Source organism: Amblyomma americanum, chromosome 2, assembly GCF_052857255.1.
Source record: "Amblyomma americanum isolate KBUSLIRL-KWMA chromosome 2, ASM5285725v1, whole genome shotgun sequence".
Lineage (NCBI taxonomy): Eukaryota > Metazoa > Arthropoda > Arachnida > Ixodida > Ixodidae > Amblyomma > Amblyomma americanum.
Window position 1 is genome coordinate 183,097,236 of NC_135498.1, and position 21,655 is coordinate 183,118,890.

Consider the following 21,655-nt stretch of genomic DNA (forward strand, 5'->3'; position numbering starts at 1 on the left):
CTCGCTTAGCGCTGTTTTTAGCCGCATGACCACGCACCAGCCAGGCCGACTTGTCCTCTTGTTAAGCTGGTCGATTTGGTGAAAATTTTTGATTTCTAGAATTATTTTCTTTCCTAGCCCTGAAGTCTAGTTTCGTGACGAAACATTATAGCAAAATATTGAGTACAAATTTATAAATTACGCTTTTTAGAAGTGTGCTCGTCAAAAATTGTGAGGCAATTTCTTTGATTTCAGTGCCGCATTTCTTTGACCAAAGCGAAAGCGAAGATGCCATAAACGAGGGAATAAACCTTAAGGTTCGTTTTCTGACCTCTCACATTTTCTGCGACTGGATCACTCACCTTCGTAATTCGCATGAAAATGAAATGATTCCATTTGTCGCAAACTATTCCTGAGACGTTGAGGAGCGTAATAAATCCTCTCGATTTTTTTCCCTACACGTGCAGTACTGTGTTAGTTATTTCTTGTAAGAAACGTTTTCATGTAACTATGCATGCATAAGTACTGATCATATAGAAAAAGAACTAATCGCGTCATCGTACAGAACAGGGCTTTATGTACATGCTGGCATAAAAAAACTGCGCACTATCTACTCAATTATTTGAGACCTTGGGGGGTACTTGACGACGGTGTTAATTATAATTACCCAGAACTGCACCAGGTATAGCTATAAATAAAAGGAATTACTGAAAATAGCGTAGGAATTTCATATTTGCACCAAGTTTACTTACATATCGCATGCATGAATAACGAAAACACTTTTCATTGCCGCGTCCCCTCTCAATCTCGCCATGTGTCTGTTAGTAGCACGCCTGCGGCTGCTTCTTTCCAAACAAGCTTCGCAGTCATGTACTACCTCATGAAACATGACACATGCATGATGCAATGCAAAAGCATATGGCGTTTAGCACACTGAAGGTACGCTATTCTAAGCACACCAACGCGACCGCGCAAGATTGACACAACTTACCAGACTCCTTTCTACTCGAATGAAATAATTAGGTCGTCATATCAAGAAACAGTTTTAAGTAAATATTAAATGTCATAAAACGCGCCATTAAAACATGGTGTGCTATTAACAAAAAAACGCATTCCTTGGGGGCGAGTGAACCTGTCGGCGTCCAGTGCACTCCGGCTCAAGGTGATAAGTACGTGTGCAGCTGCATATGTCTTTTTTTTTCCTTGAGAAATTATCAGCCTACTATCCTGAAGTTCAGGTGAATAAACGCAGTAACTTGCATGCTATTAAGTGCATTGTGTGGCAGTGCCTATTGACTCCCACACTTCGCGCTTTACTACCGTGGCCCAATGCCTGTTAGCCAGTTTCCGAATGCGGCATTTATGCGCGAGAAACCTATCGAGGTTAATTTAATATTTTTTATGCTACTACGCGGATCCAGCAGTGACGCAGCTGGTTAATACATGCTGCTTCTGCAGTGCACAGGCTTGAAGCAGCCGCCGGTAGCTGCGGCAGCTGCGGTAGGCACGGGCAAGCGGAACCTGTTTTGCCTACCATGCGAAAGCCGCTGCTAACATCAGCGCCACCGCATCTTCGTGAAGTCGCGGGGTGAAGGAGGTCCATATCCTAGTAACCACCCGAAGGGGCGGGGAAAAGAGTGTACTTCTGGAAGCGCACTCACGACGCCTGAAACTTTACCGCTAGGCTTTTCGTAATGATTATTTCAGGTTAAACATTCCACAGAGATGACGCCAAGGCATTAACTGGGAAGGTGACAACGACAAGTGAGCTTCCAATAAATATGTCGTCGGTAATATTACGCGTAGACTATTTATTTTCCAAGAAAACAGCATTCGTTTTGTTCGCGTTAATGGTTAATGTGTGTACACGACACCATGCACTAAGTTTGCTCGGTACTAAATTAGCGCTACGCACAAGTCCACTACAGCTGATATACGTAGGCGACCGCGCTACAAAACACGACATTTTCTTACCCAGTGCGCGCTTGCTTGTAAATTGATCTTTAATTTGACATTTACGCGCTATGGCCGAACAAATGTGCATTACAACTGAGTTCAAAGGTGACCACAATTGGGCCTTCTAAGCCAAGAAAAAAAATTGCGAAGTTAACTTTGGTGAACGAGAAGGTCTTCCAAACGGCGCGAAACTCTGGACGCCAGTTTTCTTTTTTCTCATAACTGTGAAACTCAATCAGCCTGCAGTCCTAGGTTAAAACTAATTTTTACTGGCTATAGTGGGTTAATGGCGCTATCATTTGTAGAGGCAAACAATTTTGCGCGCGAGTATTTCAGAATGAATTATTCTTGTAGTAGGCTACATGCCGGGCAAACGCGAAGTTGGAATGTTTCAATGGGCCTAAATTAAACGTAAAGGTGTTATTGCTTCCTCTACAGCTCTAACTGTGTTTTCCTGATCCCTGGGGTAGTCTGAATGTAAGAAAGCAAAGCAATGAATGCCTACCAGCATGCAGAAAAGCTGAAGAAAGGTCTCGGACAAACGGAAGAAGCCCCAATGCCATCAAATATTATTGGTGTTTCCAAAGGTACCCACCACTTAACAGCAACCAAAATGAGAGAACATAAAAAACAGAAATTGGATCAAAAGTGTTCCTAACTTCCGCGTGGCACCACGTCGAGCGGGAATGATTTGTACATTGTATTTGTACAAAACATTCTGCCAAGCGGAATCTCCAGGTCCTCTTTTTTAGTCATTCCGCCTCTCCAGAAGCCAGTCACGTGGCCCTAGGCTCTGCCGTCACCTAAGCAAGACATGATCTTGAGCGGGGGATAAGAAAGCTATTCAGCGTGTAGACGGCGGTGAGGCGTGAATCAAGGCGATTATAAGGCCGGGCACCTAATCTGTGTGCCATATACAGAATTAGCTCATCCAAGTTCTGTCATTGCAGCTTTCGTCATTTCAATTAGTTCATATTGAATTAGTTGTTTCTTTATAGAGAATTGCTATGAATTATAATTTTTCCATCGCAAACACCTGTGCGCCTTCAAGAGACAAATATAAATTCAAATACAATTGAAATTCAGTTTACTTCTGTCAAAAGTAAGGAGGGGGCTCGAATAAAAAGCGAAGCAAGTTCACTTCATTGGGCTTAAGTCGCCTTCTTCAGGGCATACAGTGACGACATAGTTATTTTGTAACAATATGTACGTTTTCATTTTACAGAATCAAGCAAATATAAAAATTGTACAGAGAGAACGAAATAAAATAAACCACATGATGTCATTTGTCTAGTTATACAATTCTAGGCACAATGTACAGGTATGAAAAAAATTACATTTAGCGACAGCGTTTTATGTGTTTTCTTCTATGCACTTATGACGGAGTCATAAATGGAAAGATTGGTGCCACTGGGTTTCCATTGTTCAGCAAGAGCCATGTGCGCTGCTTGGTTATCGAATTTCTGCGGCGGCATTGTCTGGGACTGAAATTGATTAGAGGGGGACAAAAACAAGAGACGACGGCGCATGCGCTCTGTTCAGCACTTGAGCTCTTGAAAGTTGACAGAAGAGAAGGAAACGCCCCGATAAAGGTTTCTGAGCGGAGATATGTGTTTTTGTGAGGTCGAAGTTCAAGAGCGCAGTCACTAGAAAAACGTGACAAACAAAACGAAGAGCTTCTGCGTCACGAGATAAGATTTCATGGCCTATTGCTTAGTGCGGTCATAACAATGATAACAGGTCCAAGAGGGCACAGTTTGGCCCATATAACGGCATCTCTCGGGCTGTCTACAACGTCAGCGGAGGAAAAGTGAGAAGACATTCTGATCAACTTATTCCGTACTAAAGCACTGGTGAGCGCATATTTCTATCTTGTTTAAGAGATGTCCTTACAATTTATTGTTATCTTTGCTAAAAACGGGTAAAATTCACACATGTGCAACATGGCTGTCCCTCTCTCTAGCATATATTCAACAAATCCGTGTCAACGTATTTGGAAGAAAATAATTTACAGCAGACAACACGTCTTCAGAAAAGGACTGATAACAATCACTCAGCCACTAGAAATAAGAAATGATTTTACACAAGTGATCAATTCCCAGCTTCAAGCAGATGCCATTCTGATCGACTTTAGGAAAGCATTTGACAATGTCCTACATTCTAAATTAATCGGCAAGCTCCGTACTATTGGAATGAACTCAAAAGTAATAACCTGGATAAAATTTTTCCTAACAGGTCGCACGCAATATGTTGAAACGAACAATGCACACTCCGAACGACTGAACGTTTTCTCCGAGGTCCCACAGCGATCCGTCTTAGGACCTATTTTTTTCCTAATATATATCAACGATATCCATGCATGCGCTGAACCTGGAATAACAATAAAGCTCTTCGCTGACGACTGCGTTCTGTACATTACGTTACATACACCGGACGACCAGTTAAAATTAAATTCTTCGGTAAATAACATTGCCAGGTGGTGCGAAACATGGAGAATGGAAAGTAATATGAGCAATAAGTCCTGCATCTCTTTTACCCATAAAAAAATGCCTCTTGTATATTCTTACAATTTATCAAGATCTAACATAATGAGGGTAGATACGGTGAAATATTTAGACGTTACATTTACCCACAAGGTGAGCTGGAACACTCATATAACCAACACGTGTGCAAAAGTATTCAAACAGCTCAGCTTTCTCCGTAGAAAACTGTCGGCAGCTCCTCCTCATGCAAAGCTAACAGATTATAATACCCTCATAAGGCCCATCCTTGAGTACGGCAGTGTCATTTGGAGCCCTCATCAATCATACCTGAGAAAAACACTAGAAAAAATTCAAAATAAGGCCCTTCGGTTTATTTATTCCTGCTACTCACGCAATTACAGCGTATCTTCCCTGCGAGCTAAAGCGCGTATCCCTACCCGTGCTTCTCGGCGATGCGTAGCTTCGATGAAGCTTCTTTTACTTCTTTACAACGATCGTACAAGAATTGATAAAAATCAGTACATTAAGGCGCCTTGTCATCGTTCAAAGCGATTAAACTATGAAAAGTCCATCAGACCCCTGCCAGTGCGATGCGACCAGAGGTGGGCAAATGCCCTCATTTTCGCTTTTCCTCCCTCACCCTAACTTTTGAATCCATGGCCCTCCATCACCCACACCTTCACATCGTCGTCCCTCCCTCACCCTCACCCTCACTAACATTCGTTTGAAAACTCGAGTTAACTTTTGTAGTCGGCAACCTCTGGCGATATTAATGAGTAATAAACATACAAGACAAGCCCTCAAGGCACTATTGGACGAGAAGCTAAATGCTTATATTGCTGTGTGTGTGTGCGTGTATGTGGGTTGTTTGAGCTAATACGTGAGAAAAACCCAAGACAGTTACGAATGGAGTCCCAAAATATCACTCTGTCTCTCGTTTTCGCACGCACTGAATGTATTCATGTGCCCTGCCCTTATAACAGTTCATTATCATCTCTATGCGATGCTAAAATGAGTCAGAGCGTTTTTGTGTGTGGGTACAAAAACTAATGTACGCCAAGAGTATTTAAAAAACATCGCAGTAGCGCTTGCCACGAAATTACGATACGTGCTAAGCACAGAATAGACTCAGAGCAAGGAAATTTTGTAGTTCGCTTAATTGCCATTACCCGATGATATTGTCACAGCACTGGGTCTCCTGAATTTCACTGCTTCTAATCTCCCACCATCTTGAAACCGGAGTGACACTCCTTCTTGACGTGCTCAGCCTTACCTTGCTGTGTCTTTTAGAGCTTTGAGCTCTGCTTCTCGCGCCTCGGGTCTCAGCGTTATGCGTTATAATGCAAACCGTAACCCACTGGTTGCAATGGTAACCGAGGTGGTTATTTAACGGAATCAATTAGTAACAGGCGGCAGCGTGATGCCCGAGGACCACAACTCAATAGGGGTGTGCGAATAGCACTACCGTGCTATTGCGACCCAATCGAATATATTGTTATGTTGCTACCAAATCTAATCCGGATAGTTTGGCTGAAAACCGAGTCGCATACGAATTGAATAATGAGAGAACCTAATCGAATACGAATATTTTGACGAATATTCGCTACTTCTGCGAATATTCAATGAGCCATCGTGAGGAGCAGCGACGCGCTGCCTTCGCAGTTATAGCTGTATCTTTTAAAAGAGGCAACACTGATCTGAATCTGGGGGTTCGTCCAACAAAGTAAGTGTATTAACTTTATCATTGATATGTTTGCATATAGAAAAAGTAGCTTTTGCTCTTGATAACGGAAGCTAATAAACTAGCGCAACATCTGAGTGCATGGGATGGAAGAGGGCTTACGTATTAGGCTTGGCCTCCGATGTCGGACATTAAGGCTGGGTTTGCTGAACCTGCCTGGGCCCTGCTGCGTAGAACAATCTCTGAGGCCATGCGAATTGACCACACCGTGGAGCTGAATCTTCCATCCCGTGCATACCGAAGGCGGCAGCGTGGCAATGCGGCGTGTATGGTCCCTGTTTTTGAAAAATTCATGAAAGAAAAGTACCGTTGGCCTTGTTCGAACTTCGCGCCATTATTCGAAAAGTATTCGAAAATTTGAGCACATATTCGATTAGTTTCGAATAATCAATACGAGGATATTCGATTCGGTTTTCGAAATTCCCGAACATTCGCACGCCCGTACAACTAAGAACTAAACTTTCGTGCCGTCTTTGTTGCGCTGTGAGCAATATGCATATATATCCCTGTTTGGCAGGCATCAAAGTCAGGCCACTTGGTCCCGGCATTTGTGTAAAATTTGTGGGCCAACCGTTCGCCGCAGAACGTTCTGGGCGGTGTCATACGATACAGCGTTTTGTACAACATAGACTTCCTGCCTAGCTAGCGGCAGGGCTTGCAACCAGGGGCCTAGACACCCCCAATTTCCTGACTGTACGAATCTCCATATGAACGTTGTGGCTCAATTGTTTGTCAAAGAGTGTTTTTGATGGTGGCATACGATTTCAAATTTCGGGCAGCATAAATTTACTAGTTATGTTATTGTCTAGCTGGCGGCAGGGATTCGATCGCTTCCTCAGCGTCGGCTCATTTTTTTGCGATGTGTTTCGTGTACTTTCCTAAAACGTTTGTCAATAATTTAGTTAATGTATAAAGAATATATTGCCACCTAGTGTTGCCAGGTGGCGCAAGCTGTCCGCGAAGACGATGAGGTTGCGATCGTGCTATCGCGGATCGGCCGCCATTACCGTCTCCTCTTGCCGACTCCAGCTGTTGAAGCGTCTCTCCGTGAGAACTCCGTGACAATATTTTCAATGTAATAAATACCATGCTTAAAAAAAGCTGTGGCGATGGCGTAGTTGTCTGAAGCAGCGGCCAGCGGAACTGATATTTTAGCGCCACCGCTGGTTCAGATCTCGCTCCCTCAGCTATGAAGTTTTATTATTTCTTTAGTGTCTTGCCCCAGTGCTATACCGATTTTCCGCTGCAGTGAGCCCCTGATGCTGCTGCTTAAAATAAACCATCATACAGGCCTCTTGAAAATCAAACGGGTCGCTAAAATGCCGCATTTGGGTTGAATAATGCTAATCACTATCCCTCAGAGTCTGGAGTAAACAATTCCTGTGGTTGCCATTGTAGTGCCCTAGCGCTTCCACTCCGTCTAAAAGCGGTTGTCTGGCTGTCCGAAGCCTGCTTCTACCACGTGGGTCACCTTGGTCACGCGACGTCATGACGTCATCACAAGCTGCCCACTGGATTGGGAGCAAGCTGCCCACCGTGGCAGTTCAATTTAATGATTAGTCGGGAGATTCCTCAAGGTCAACATGGGTCTCACAAGCCCCACCGATGGCAGCACCTGCCATCGCAGTGCAGTAGCGCGTAGCACCTCTGTCCAGGAGCGGAATCAGGCCTCCCAGAGATCTGTGAATGTAAACAATGGCCAACTCTACTGCAGTACATGCCTAAAATGATGCAATATCATGCAAACTTGCATAATATTGTATATCAACAAAAGTAAGCCAGTTGAGCTCAAGCAAAAGCATAGAAAGTCAAGATAAACCATAAAAAACCAGATCTGATGGTGCTTGCGCATGATAATTCGTGGTTAACCCCAGGCTAACATGCCCATGATTTTTTTGCTTGCATGTCTACGTTTACCCAAACGATGAGTGTCAATTCCCTACCATGCCATCGAGAAATATGGTTCATACAATCAGTAACGCCATTACGTGGACACACGCCTAACCAGGGACAGAAATAAGCCAAGATGTTCCAGTTATTTGAGGAGCAGTACAACTTATTTCTTTTTTGGCACGGCGTGCAATGCAATGTGGAGCGAGCGATGATTCAGACCCAGTTTGTTGAGCTGCTGCTTTATTTCCATGGTAAGACTATACTGGTTGGCTCTGCCAACCACATTGCGGCACCGCTTTTCGAAAAATAGAAAGAAGTTACGACTATAATGAACTACTCACAGTGTGAATGAAAAAATTCCACACCAACGCTGCCAACTGGCTTTTCTTTCACAGTAGAATTTCGTAGACGCACTTTTTGCGCTGCAGCCATATATGTGAATCGCCACTTAGCTGAAATTGGAGTTCGTTCCGGCAAAGAAGACCTAAAACTTGGGAATTCCACAACCTTACAAGGCTTAATGTTTACACGTTTTACTGCACACTCTGATCATTTAACAGACTCGGGACTGATAATGAAAAAGTTGACTGCGGCACCATGGTTCCCGCCGGACCGGCAGCCACCCGCACGGCCGGCCCAGTTCTCTCTTGTTAGCGCACTATGAAGGGTGCTTCACCTGAGACTTTAGAGTTTCTAGATAAAAAGATTTTTGAGTTAAAAGACCGCTTTATTCGGCACAGCATTGACAGCGGTGTATTGCATCGCGACGATGGAGAAGGCGTGCGGCTCCCTGCGTTTAGTGTTCACCTCGTGTACCTCCAGACTGCAGAAACTACGTCTCCCCCGAAAACCTTCACCCTAAGAAAGAGCGTTTTAAAACGGGCACTTATAATGGGTTGCACAGACAAAAAAAGTTAGCCCAGAGTACGGTGCGGGCCGCCACTCTCTCCCCCAGACAGTGTATATTGCCCTCCCTCGCCCTCACCTCACCATGTCTTTCCTCCCTCACCATCGTCCTCACGAATTTTCACGCGCCCATCCTCCCTCACCCTCACCTCACCGAGGGAAATCCTCATGAGGTGAGGGTGAGGATGCCCTCACGGGGGCGAGCCCTCGTGAGGATGCCCATCTCTGGATGCAACAGATATAAATTCTCCTTTTTCCCGTTACCCAATGAAGAATGGAATAATCTGCCTCACGAATTCATGCACGACGTCACTCACGATATCTTTTTGGAAAACTTAGAGCCATTCTTTGAAAAACAGAATTTACAAATATAAAAAAAATATCTGCGATGTCTCTAGCTATTCACCGCCAGTGTTCAGTTTAATATTATTCTTAGTTGTGCCTTTTGACTATCATGTTGACGAGATTGCATCTCTTCGTGGTTTCGCTGTTTTTTCCAGTGTTTTAGTTGCATCGAAATGAACGTGTATGGCAATGCGCATGTGCCTTTGGCAGTCGCTGGTCTACTAACGCTCTGTATATTTGTTATCAGCGTATATGCTATGGTCTATCCTACTGCAGTGGACATGTTTTGTATCTTGTGTTTGTTATACTGGATATTCTATTGTTTTGTATAAATTTCCCATTATTTTGCCCACTCCTGTAAGAGCCTAACTAGGCTTACAGTATGCTGAAATAAATAAATAAAATGCCTGCGGCTACAGTCTGGCCTCTAGGGAGTCCAGGTTTTGAAGAGCTTAAGTGTCATAATCATCCTTGCCTGTTCGCACACTGATAGTGTCACGTGGGACCGAAGTATTTATTGCTAAATGAACTTGAAAATGGCAAACATAAGGAAAACAGGAGACAGAGGCAATGAGTCCGGTGAGCGGGTGCTATTAGCAAGTTTAAAGGGGTGATAAATGGAACAGACATTTCTCCGCCAATGAAGGCAGTTTTGCTCGTAATGCGTAGGAGTGATGAAAGTGGGAATTTGTATGAAATCGCACAAAACTTTAAAGGGAGCTTTTCTAAGCTGTATTTTCTAGTTTAAAGCGTCCCCATTACTTTAATGCAACGTTGCCCGACGGCGACATGTTCGCACTCTAATTTTACAGTTGCACGACGACAGGAAACAGCCGTTATTACATACGGAGGCTGCCTCTGCACTAATAGAGAAAGGAAGCATACCTTAAAATCTGGAATCCTGCATGGCCACCTTTGTCGTAGTTAATTAGTGGTTCATCTACCTCAGCAGCCAGTCGTCCAGCAAGAATTTTGGAAAAGAACTTGAAAGTGAGCAGTGGAAAGCAGCTTTGTCTTGCTGAGAACCCGGGAATAAGCTTCCACTGGGCGGACGAGTTCAAGCTGCCGCCGCAGAACTTCTAAACTAGGAATACCCCCCATGAAGACTCCCAACAGCTCTAGAAGCAGTGGAAAGTTTTTGTTTTTTTCTCTCTCTCTCATATTCTTATGCACTTCGGATGCAAATACTCATCCAATTCAATTCACATCCAATCTGCAACGAAAAATCCACCGGCTGGTTTGATTTTATGGGGTTTAACGGCGACTCAGGTTATGAGATACACCGTAGTGGAGGCCTACGGATATTTTCGACCACCTGGGGTTCCATAGCGTCCACTTAACGTCCACACGGGCCTCTAACATTTCGCCTCTATCGAGATGCAACGTCCGAGACCGGGCACGAACCCGCGTCTCTCTGGTCAGCACCCAAGGAGCACAATCATTAAGCCACCGCGGCGGCCCGGAAAATAAAATCCACCAGTGATCCTGCCATGTGGTGCGAAAATGTGCTGTAGCAATACCGGTTGTATATGACCCTTTTTCATTTCTTGCTTTCCCATTGCGTCTTTCAATTCGATTTCGTGCTCGGTTTTTCGTTCCGCCGCTTCGTGGGCTTCTGTTGGGTGCAGGTCCTGGAAGGTTGAGGTGGTGCCCTGATGAGCACCCACCTCCACGCACCAACCGGCATTGTGACAAAAGCGGACAGCACTGCTAAGGAGTTAAATTGACACCAAAGCTGCTTTACATCTGCTTTGGCTTCGACTCAATTTAAGTCTTGACTTCAAAAGACACCCATGTTGTGAGTGATGCCAGCGCACATTAATTAACCCAACTTCGTAGAAGTCATTCCAGAATTAAATTCACCACGGCACCTGTTTCCTGTCCCCCTTTTTGTATTCTGCTTATCGCTTTCCTCACTGTAGCGTCAAGGTGTCGACTGAGATTTATATTCTTACTCCGCCTTTTCGTTTCTTATGATCAGTTATTACGACGTTCGTTCGTGACGCACTACAAGGAGATATGCAACAACGCCCACATGCCTGGAAGATAGATTGTCTTGATCAAATTGAATAACATCCTTACTGGCCAATGGCTGAAAGCGGGAGTTGTGGTTTGCGGCATCCTGTGACGTCGACGCCGTTTGCACAAACCAATCTTGAGGAAACAATATTACTGTGAAAGAGAAAGAAATCGAGATCACTACGGTAACCCGTATTGGAGTAATGCGAAAGCACTGACGCCTCCTCGGCACTCGTCGCCTCTATATGCTCCTATCTTCCTCTATTTGCACATATTTGTCTATATTGATCCTATTTGTTTGAGAATTTGTGCAATTATTCTAATTCCCACCACGCTTCGTTCCAAACTTCCGAACTTGGCGCTGCGCGTTGGCAACGCCCACACTTCCTGGTTACGTGGTACTACACTTTCGGCGTTTCAAATTTCGCGCCACTTTTTCCCTTGCCACGGGCACTTTTTGACATTTTCGGCTTTAATTAATTAACTATTCGTCCGATCGTCACCAAATATTTTTGCCCCGCATCCTCACATCGTCCTTCTTCGATTATATCAACTTTTTAGACGTTCTGTCTTTCTAGTTCCCCACAATGACGACAGACACGTTGTGATGACACGAAACCGCCGACAGAGCCTGTAAAGCTTTCACCTTAATAATTTTTCAGTGTGGTGATTCTGAACGCGCTTTAAATGTCCAGGAAACTTGCCTAATAAGCGTTTGCAGCTCGGTGTGCAAACTATACAGAGTAATTCTGCCAACTTGTAAGCCTATGTTCAAAACGGTCTATTTTGGGAGGACGTCACACTGGGATCGTAGGAAAATACCTACAATAAAAGTTGAGTACAGAACACCTGTTTTTTTACAAACTGAACCTCCGAGCTGCGGCTATAATACTACAGGGGTTTCGTTAACTTGATAATCCACTATTAATATATAACAGCGCGCATCATGAGGCTATCTGTTTTTGCTGAAACCTGCGTGCCAAGGAGTCGACCCAAAGTTGACGCCTTTTACAATACACAAAAGCTTCCTACGAAATACCCTTTTCTTCATGTCATACCCCTATAGGCGAATTTCTGGTGTCCACAAAGTAAATAAATAAAGTAGTGTTCCCTATCGTCAAATAGTTTTCTGTACTCGAAGGCCTAACTGTATTGCTAAATATTTGAAGCAGTCTTTCACGGTATACATCGAAGTCAAGAATTATTGTTGTTCGTGGACGTCTTAGCACGTAATGAGGGCAACATATTTCGAAACACAGGTATGGCGCTGTAAATCAAGGAACAATACCATGCATTTTACCAATACTATGCATTTTATTTTACTTCCATCTGTTCAACAGCTGCTGCCCCAAATTCATGGCAAAATATGCTTACTTCTGATGCTGCGGGTCTTCCTTGAAATAGCTCTATGTGGCTTTATTCGATCGTCACCTTCCTGAGTGTAACTTATTAAAACGCCTTGACAGACCAGCTGCATCCAGCTGGGCTAGACGGTGCGCAGCTCTTCCTTCTCAATGGAAAGTCACATATATCTAGCCGCCCAAAACAAAAAAGACGAGCAAAAAAAACTTTACTGCACACATTGTGACGGCCGTGAGAAGCGACGGTAGAGGACAGAGGGGTGCATTTCTAATCAAATCAAATCGAATTTTATGTTTCTTTGTGCAGTGTACAAAGATGGAGAAGCTGCAAAAAGTTACTGCTGCCAGCCCCTAAACGAGACGACTGCCCCACTCATGACTGCAGCATAGACGCTATTTGAATAGTCATTATCACAAAAAAGCACAAATGAGTTTTGCAAGAAAAGGCACTAGCAAGTTCACACGAACATAAAGAAAAGCAGCACACTGCTTGCAAGATGTTCGCTCACTAGTTACATTATTGGCATGAAAAGAACATATTTTTCAGATTTTTTGGGCAGCCTGGTAATATCAACAAACTCATGAGCATAACTGTTGAGCAGAACTGGAAGATTATAAGTTAATGATTGAAGGGCATAGTTGTGCGGTGGTATGCACCACGCATCTGGATGACGTGTGCTATATGCTAGAACGGCTTTCTTCAACGTGGAGGTACTGTGGTAGGAATGATTGTTGCTTTTACAGCTGTGCAGTACGATACAGTAAGCGGGTAAGTATAATACTGAGCGACCTTGATAACTCCTCAGCTGTTAAAAAGTTCTGTAGGTATCATATGTTGCGTTAGCTATTGCTCCCATTACATCATTTTGTAATAATAGTAATTGCTTATGTTTGTTTTGGCTGTTGTACCCCATGCCCAATGGGCGTAGGTGAGTTCAGGAAGGATTAGCAAGTTGTACAGCAGTAGCTCAATCTCTTAATGTAATAAATGTCTACATTTGTTAATGATGACAGCAGCTCTGCATGCTTCCTTTACAACCTGTACAAACTTTATTTGCGATCTTTAGGATCTTTCTTTGTGAATATTTTTTGAAACACGCGTTACTATTTCTGACGATCCCCTTTGAACCAGGCCGTTGACGTGAGCCCTGTTGCCAAGGGAATACAGTGCCAGCTTTGTTTATTTCCTACTCTTCAAAGCTTCCCTTCCGACTTTCGTTCTTTGCCATTCGATGTTGTATTCTTCCATTGTGAATTGTATTATCCTAATTTCAGTGACGGTTTCGGAAATTTTTTTATTTTTTGTTTCACCTCCTTTTGAATAGAATAATGTTAATGACACCCAATTTGAATCAGTGCTGTCCCGAGCGCCACCTGGAGAATATGTTGGCTAAAATATTCATTTTATAATTTTGTCTTGGTTTATCATATCGGGTTCTTTTGTATTCTAAGTAAATATATTCCTATGTTCTAAGCTATATTGTTTCGATTTCTGTAGTAACTCGCAATTTTTTTTCTATATATCGTTTTACACCACCGGTACTATAGCCTTATCGTACTCCTCTCCACTGGTGATGCGTTAATATTGCGTCCACTACCCCAAACAAACAGAGCTTGAGGGAGGTTGTTCACCATGCTCTCATTTATATCTGCATATGTATATTTACAGTGTACGAGAGCCCGTTTAATGTTTTTATGCTGCTCTCGCAGGCTAGCCAAATATAGTCTCCTTGTTCATGCTTACTTGTATATTGACTAGTTTTAAGGCAACCTAACCGACCATCGAAAAAGAGGCCTTTCGACTTGAATTATCAAATAGCGCTTACTTCCTTATGTTGGCCTTCCCGCTCTCTTTTCATACGATGATATTTTATTGCGATAGTGTCAGAAGTCTCATGGGGTAAAATTTGTCATACAATTCGCCCTTTGTCAGCATAGAACTGACATCACTAGAGCGAATAGTTCCCACTGGCTGGAGGGAACCGACGTCAGCAGATTATAACTCACGTCACTTCCAGCAAAGGCTCCAACAACTACACTTCTACCGCATTGCCAGAAAATAATGTAGTTCGATGTCCTAGCGATTTTTCCTCTTTACATTTTTTGGCCCCAGCTTGTTGTCACGGTTTCGAGGATTTTCTTATTAACGTGCGTGATAACTTCCTTTTTCCTGTTGATGCCTGTGTGACCTGTCGTAGGTTTTTACCTTTCTCCTTCAACCTGCAGCACCGTTTTTCCTGCATACATGTACCCGATAAATTTGACTACCAATTTCTCTTCATCTATTTTGCTTATTCTCGTCTCAAGCGGTATTCTGTTCTGTGCTTCCCGTGCTTCAAAGAACCACCAACCGATATTACACTAAACTGATCCTATTTTTTTATGTTTTTATGAGCCCCTGGGGCTAATCTACCAACCTTTTCTGGTTAATATATTGTCTTTGTAGCACAACGGATTTGAATCAGAGTACCGCATTCGAAAATGTCAGCCGAGAAACCATTAGACGGATCCATAGTCCTCGTATTACGTACTTCATATGTATTTTGTACCCATTGTGCTTCATTATGGGCGTGTTTGTCCTCCTTTTGGACTTTATAAGTTTGTCATATAACTTTATGCTCTATGTATATGTACTTTATACTCTATACATTTATACTCCATGTCAAGGGTGGGCTATTCTGACAAAGGTCCCATACTTCTTGCGTGTATCTGAATCATCTGGGCTCCATCCAGACAGCCTTACATCGTTCCATTGCTCCTCCCCCAGCACATGTGGCACTCTATAGACGCTTTGAGAGTTTGCAGCAGTGCATCAGTGCCTCTTGTCTTCAAGCAATAGCTGGGCTTCGGCTTCAGATTTGTGCAAAGACCATTTGGCAATGTTGCATTGCTTTTTACTGTGACAGCAGTAGTACTGTAATTCTGTAAAATCGCGGCGTCGGCATGAGAGAGAGCCGTTTTGAAACCTCCAACATTCAGCACTTTTCAAACTTCTTTCGGTCTCCAACAGTACAATACCCTCTGTTCGGTGCATGTACTTGGTTCTTGGCGTGATGCAGCTTCGGCGTCAAGTAAAGTCTTGTTCATTCTCTTCAGGGCACTAAACTGACAATAATCATGTGTAAATCCTGCACGTGTATGGGAATGCACCAGATTTTGGTGTGCATGTATTTCGTTTAATCGCTTTCCAACCTCATCTATAGGCTACCAGGCAAACATTTCTGTCAGTCATGAATGTTTGCCTCCTTCTCACCCCGCTGTAGTTGTCAATGTCGTTCACACATTTTAAGCTTGGCTTCGATCCCAAGCGAATGTATCAGGCCAACGCAAGCCAAGCCAACAGCATAGCGAAGCTGAGGAAAAGAGAGGAGAAGAAAGAAGGGGAGAATGTAGAAGAGGAGAAGAGAATTAGGGAAAGAAGAGGGAGAGAGATAGAAGAATAGGAATAGAAAAGAAGAATCTGGGTAGAGAAAAAGAAAAAGGTTAAAAGAAAAACATAAGGGAGAGAAAAACGGATGGACACGATGGCGCTCCCTGAGGGATAAAATGAATCAGTGAATGCATGCAAACTTTATTCAGGCGCTCAGGCCGGTGGGTACAGCCCTAATCCTAGGCCCCTATTGGATTCTGTCAATGTCCTTGTTCTTGAAAGCCTCAGCCTTTATTAGCTAGGTTTTGCCAGCATCACGTCCGTCGGGGCGCGCGATTTACAGTCGAACCTGAATATATCGTATTCGGCGGCCATCGCGATATAGTTGGGTATATCCATAATTCGATATGTAAGAAATGGCAGCACATTAGCTTACCCGTAACCTAGAATCTGTAATAGATTGCACTCACGCTTGTGGCACGCTTATTACAGGAATGTGCCGCCCGCGGGGTCCTGGAAGCGCAGCGCTCGCTAGGCGTTGCTAGGTGTAACCTGCTTCGTATTGAAGCCACTGCGCGCGTCGCTTAGGAGCAGCCCACTGCCTTTACCATACGATGTCTAGTCCTGTTACAAACACACTATAAATATAAATACAATAATCACTCATTAAAATAAAACTACGGTTGTTTTCCTGAACACATTCGATCGCGAAGCAGGCCAGGCGAGTGCCGCCGCTAAGCCTGAATTTGTTCAGTTGGCTTCACCGCATTACTCCGAAGTGACAGGCTAAGCAGCGTGCCCATTTCAAAGGCCTACCGGCTATATATAGCTGAAACTGACGCCGCCATTGTGAAAGACAAAAATACTGGAAATGGCAAGGCCAACAGTGTCTTGACGCGAATGGCATGTAACAAAAACTTCAGATGACGGTACGTTTTAGTGCTTCGACTCAACATTTTCTCTGGGTCGTTGAAGAGGCTACCACCGCCCATCGAGCGACATTCCATCGCTCTAACGACACGAATCACTGGAAGGATAGTGGCGCCAGCACGGACGGAAAAAGGCATAGCGATGTTGCCACACTGCTCGAGGATCACGTAGTATTGCAGTACTGAGGGCCATGCCCATCTATGTTACTATTAAATGGAGGATCGCAATACAGCTTCAAACTCGCATCAGAGAGAAGAAAACGAGCATCTCATTACGACACCCAGAGGCACTGCGCCCTCTAGAAAAGACGCTCCTCAGGAAGAGCGACAAGCTTTGCGCCACGTCTGAGCAATCCTGCGTCCTTTGCAGGACCAGGCATGATTCGCTTTGATGCGGCCGTGGGCGGAACTTCGCACCTGAGTGTCGCTTAGCACCAAAGTATTTTCAATGAGCAAACGCTTGGATTACACGGCACCTACAACAGTTTGGCGCCGTGACTACCTGTGCAGCTGCTTTTCCCTGCAGCGTGTAACGCAATCGCCGTCTTCCCTGTGTGCGGCGGCAGGTGCTGTAACTGAGCACAATGAGAATGCCTTATTATGCGTGCGGTGTGTGGGCCGCAAGTTCAAACGACTTGGCTGCAGAGCGGCGCGATGCGGTGGTTACCTAACACGTAAGTGATGCGACCCGCCTACAGCGGCCATAGTGTTAGGTGGGCTGTCGCAGTAGGCGGGTTCCAGCAAACTTAGAAGTATGGTACACAATCATATGGGGTTTGAAACTTGAGTGGAAGGTAATGCGCTGCCACGGCCTCAAAAGAGCAGAGCAAGAATGGATACAATGCACGGAAAACAGAGCTCGCGTGCTTTATCTTGATTCCTAGTTTTCGCTACAGTGCCTTTCAACCAGTACAGACGCACAGATTGACCTACTGAACTTTTGCATCGCACAGGACTTCAGCCTTTATCTATCCGATCGAAACTGCACCGCTTGAAATTCCTATACTTACTTCTGCACAGTTCATTTAACCTTAAATTTGAAGACTTCGTCAATATAAGCCACTCCAGAATCACCCGCCGCAAACATCCTCTTACACTTAAAGAATTTTTTTTTGTTGCAATAATACATTTTATTTTTCCTTTTTTTCCGCGAGCAGTGCGCGAATGGAATGCCCTTAATACTTGGATTGTAATGCAGCCGACAGTCCTCAAATTTTTGGAGCTTGCCGAGCTGAGTATATTGCCGCAAAAATGACTAAACATTGTCGAAATGTTGGTGATATATACTTTGTTCTGTATAACTGATTACCTCGAATTTGTTTGTTCTTGGCTTGCTTTAACTAGACCCGTCCTTTTCATTGTGCAACTGCTTACTGTTCTATAACTGTTTTATGTCGAAGTTGTGTATTTTTTGAAGTGCGCCCACCCCTGTAAAAACCGCTATTGGGGTTTACAGTGTATCAAAATACAAAATAAAAAGGCGAAAATTCTACGCGCGCTCTGAATTATGCGCTCGAAATCTATACCTCTATCAGGCGTAGCAGTAAATGACGTTTGTCAGAACTAAAATGTATACGGCTGCATGGTTAGCAGCAGAAAAACTAATTTTGCCGGGCTCAAAAATTTCCTACGTGTTACTCGCACAAATTAAGACATTTTCCTCTTGAGTGAAAGGAAACGAAATCGTAGTTGTCCGAATCAATAATGCTGATTTTACAAGCTGTTTGCCTGAAAGACTGCTCAGTCTACGCAAGAACGGAGGACACTGCACGGAAGTGGCTATCTAAAAACCTATAAGTTCTTGCAGATGGTAAAGATTTGACAATCTTTTTCATTTCTTTGAATATGTAGGATGTGCATTGATCGGTTTAGAAATGAACGTGCTTGTTTACTGTCGGCTACGACTGTTCCTTAATGCATACTTCCTACCATGCGGAGCTTTAGAGGTTCGAGGTAATTCTAGCTCTACTTCTTTTTTTATCTTTTCAGAAGCACCTCTAAAGCATGCAGCGTCGGAAGCCCAAGCACCAAATTATAGATGGGGTACCAAGGTGTTTAAGCATAGACCCAGAAATCTTGCGAGAAAACCTCAAGTTCCGAGCGAGAAGCGGCGACGTTGTGCAGTCCACCTTTCCGAAGAGTGGAACTCACTGGGTGCTGTACATTACGCAGCTTATCCTGAGAGAGGGAGAACCAGTCACGACGCATGAAGAACTTTCCAGAGAGTGGCGCTTTCTAGAGTACATGAATATCAAGGACTGGAAATCGACTCTGCCTTTGAGAACCTTTACGACGCACCTTCCATTGAAAAAAGACATGTTGACCGAAGAAGGCAAGTACGTCTACGTCGCCCGAAATCCCTGGGATGTGTGTGTCTCCTTCTACAAGATGGCGAGCAACCTTAGTACTTTCGACTTCCAGGACGGGACTTTCGAAGAGTTTGTGGACGTGTTTGTGAACGGAAACTTCGGTTATGGTGACTACTTCGAACACGTGGCCTCTGGGTACGCACTGCGAGAAGAGCCTAATGTCTTCTTCATTACGTACGAGGAACTAAAGAAGGACACTCGCGAGGGGATATTGAGGTTGGCACGGTTCTTGGGGGAGAGATACGGCAATGCATTGGAAGAGGACGAAAAGCTCCTCGAGCAACTCCTGGAACGATCTAAGCCCGAGTACATGAGAAGCGTGGTGGTCATCAACCTTTCTGAAAATGCTAGTCCTCACTGGGATGAAGTGATTTCGCGAAACAAGATACGCTGCAAAGAAGGTTACGAAGGAGACAAGAACCGATACGCGCTTGTAAGAACAGCTAAGGTTGGAGGATGGAAAGAATACTTCACGCCGGAACTTCTGCAGCGAATCGAGTTGAGAATCCGTGAGGCCGAAAAATCATCGTCTTTCATGAACTTGTGGAAAGAGATTAGAGCAGAAACCTTGCAAGCTGCTTCTAATGGGTGCCAGTGATCATAATGCAGTGGCAATAAAGACAGTGACGCAAAAAAATATATATTTCTGCACCCGAAGATCTCTTCTCCGTCGTAGGCGGCGACCTCTACTCGGACGTTGTCTGCATAGGAACGTTTTCTCGTGAAAGAATCTAGCTCCCTTTATAGACGTCCGGAAGACCGAGAAATATTTCAAACTCAATACACAATCGAACGAATAAATGGCAGCGGAAAGTAAACGAAGACATCGAAGAAACACACAGACGAGGACGATGCTGCACTGACAACTGAACGTTTATTGGAAAGGCCGCATATTTATACATAGAGACCAGCCAGTGCTTCGAATGATATCTTATCAATTCCTGCTTGCATCCCGGCAAAGATATCTCACTTCTTTTTTCGATAGGCCAACCAATGGCGTGCTGACGCATTGCTCTCCGGATTCACGGATGGCCCAGGCTTCCAGGATTTCTCTTGTCAGCTTGTCTTTGCTCTTTTTCACTACCTGCACGTGGTGAAGGTCAGCAGGGCTTGTTTGTTTTTGCAAGTTTCGCAATCTCTGCAGTGTATCCCAAGGTTGGTGCCAGACTTGCCTGCTATGGCTGTTGCGTGCTCTCTTGCTCTGTCGTTGACGCATCTCCCGGTTTGGCCTATGTAATGCTTCCCGCAGAATAGAGGGATACGATAAACGATGCCCTGAAAGCACTGAGAATACCTCGTTCTGTGTCCGATTTGGCAATCGGATTTGTTTTTCTGCCCATTCAATCGCGCGCACATGCTTTTCGCCTTATTTGGCGCCGTGGGAATGATCTTGATGTTGTGCTTCTTCCCGATCTTTTTGAGATTGTGGGTCAGCCCATGAACGTCGGGAATAACGGAAAAATTCTTTCTTTGAGTCGATGCTTCAGGGGCACTTTCCTTTTCCCTGCCAAGCTTCTTCGGCAGCTCGAGGTCTTCTGCTATGCTGCAGAGCAACGCCAAAGGATATCCGGCTTCCTGAAGCGTAGCAACTTGCCTCTGAAGGCCCTGGCTCATCTGGTGTGGACACGACTTCTTTAGAGCGGATTGCAATGCTGCCCTCACAATTCCTCTTTTGACCGTCTTAGAGTGGTTAGAGCTGAAAGGAAGAAACCGCTTCTTTGCTCGAGGCTGGTATGTCCAACATAGGTGCCCCGGCGAGAACTCAAGGCGTATGTCTAAGAAGCGTAGGACGCCGTGCTCAGGAAGCTCCCATGTGAACTTGAGCCCTGGACAGCTATTCTGAAAGGTGGTCAGTGTGTTGTCTTTTAGGGTGTCCGTGTCCTCTTTTTTCTGCTCGCATAGCACCAAGTAGTCGTCGACGTACCGGACCATCCTCACGATGCGTCTGTCCTTGGTTGCTTCCTGAATTCTTTTGTCGCAGGCCGCGAGGTATAGATCACTCAGGGCTGGAGCGACTCTGGACCCGATGCGCACTCCGCTCTTCTGAATGTACAGGGTGTCTTCATGGGAAGCGATGGTAGACATAAGGTAGGCTCCCAACAGCTCCAGGAAGGAGTCCACTGAAACTCCAGCGGCGTTTTGAAACGACACAGCTCCCTGCTTTTCTATAGTGTCTCGTAGAACACTCATCAATTCATCATGTGGGATGGAATAGTACATATCTTCAATGTCGAGTGAAAATTCATAAGAGATGTTCCAGTTGTTACTCTTTATCTCAGAGATTAGCTCTTCAGAGCTCTTGAT

General features: G+C 44.4%; 1 protein-coding gene across 2 annotated transcripts; it reads left to right on the forward strand.

The window, feature by feature from the left end:
* The first annotated feature begins 3,642 nt into the window (after nucleotides 1–3,642).
* Nucleotides 3,643–19,992, forward strand: LOC144122058 (3-beta-hydroxysteroid sulfotransferase-like). Of its 2 annotated transcripts, XM_077655574.1 has the most exons (3): nucleotides 3,651–3,788; nucleotides 12,991–13,100; nucleotides 18,972–19,992. In XM_077655574.1, exon 3 carries the CDS (start codon nucleotides 18,987–18,989, stop codon nucleotides 19,947–19,949), a length of 963 nt encoding a protein of 320 aa, XP_077511700.1. In that variant the 5' UTR covers nucleotides 3,651–3,788; nucleotides 12,991–13,100; nucleotides 18,972–18,986; the 3' UTR covers nucleotides 19,950–19,992. The 2 variants fall into 2 exon arrangements, with proteins under 2 accessions (XP_077511699.1, XP_077511700.1); XM_077655573.1 differs by lacking the exon at nucleotides 12,991–13,100 and having other exon boundaries at nucleotides 3,643–3,788.
* Nucleotides 19,993–21,655: the final 1,663 nt, after the last annotated feature.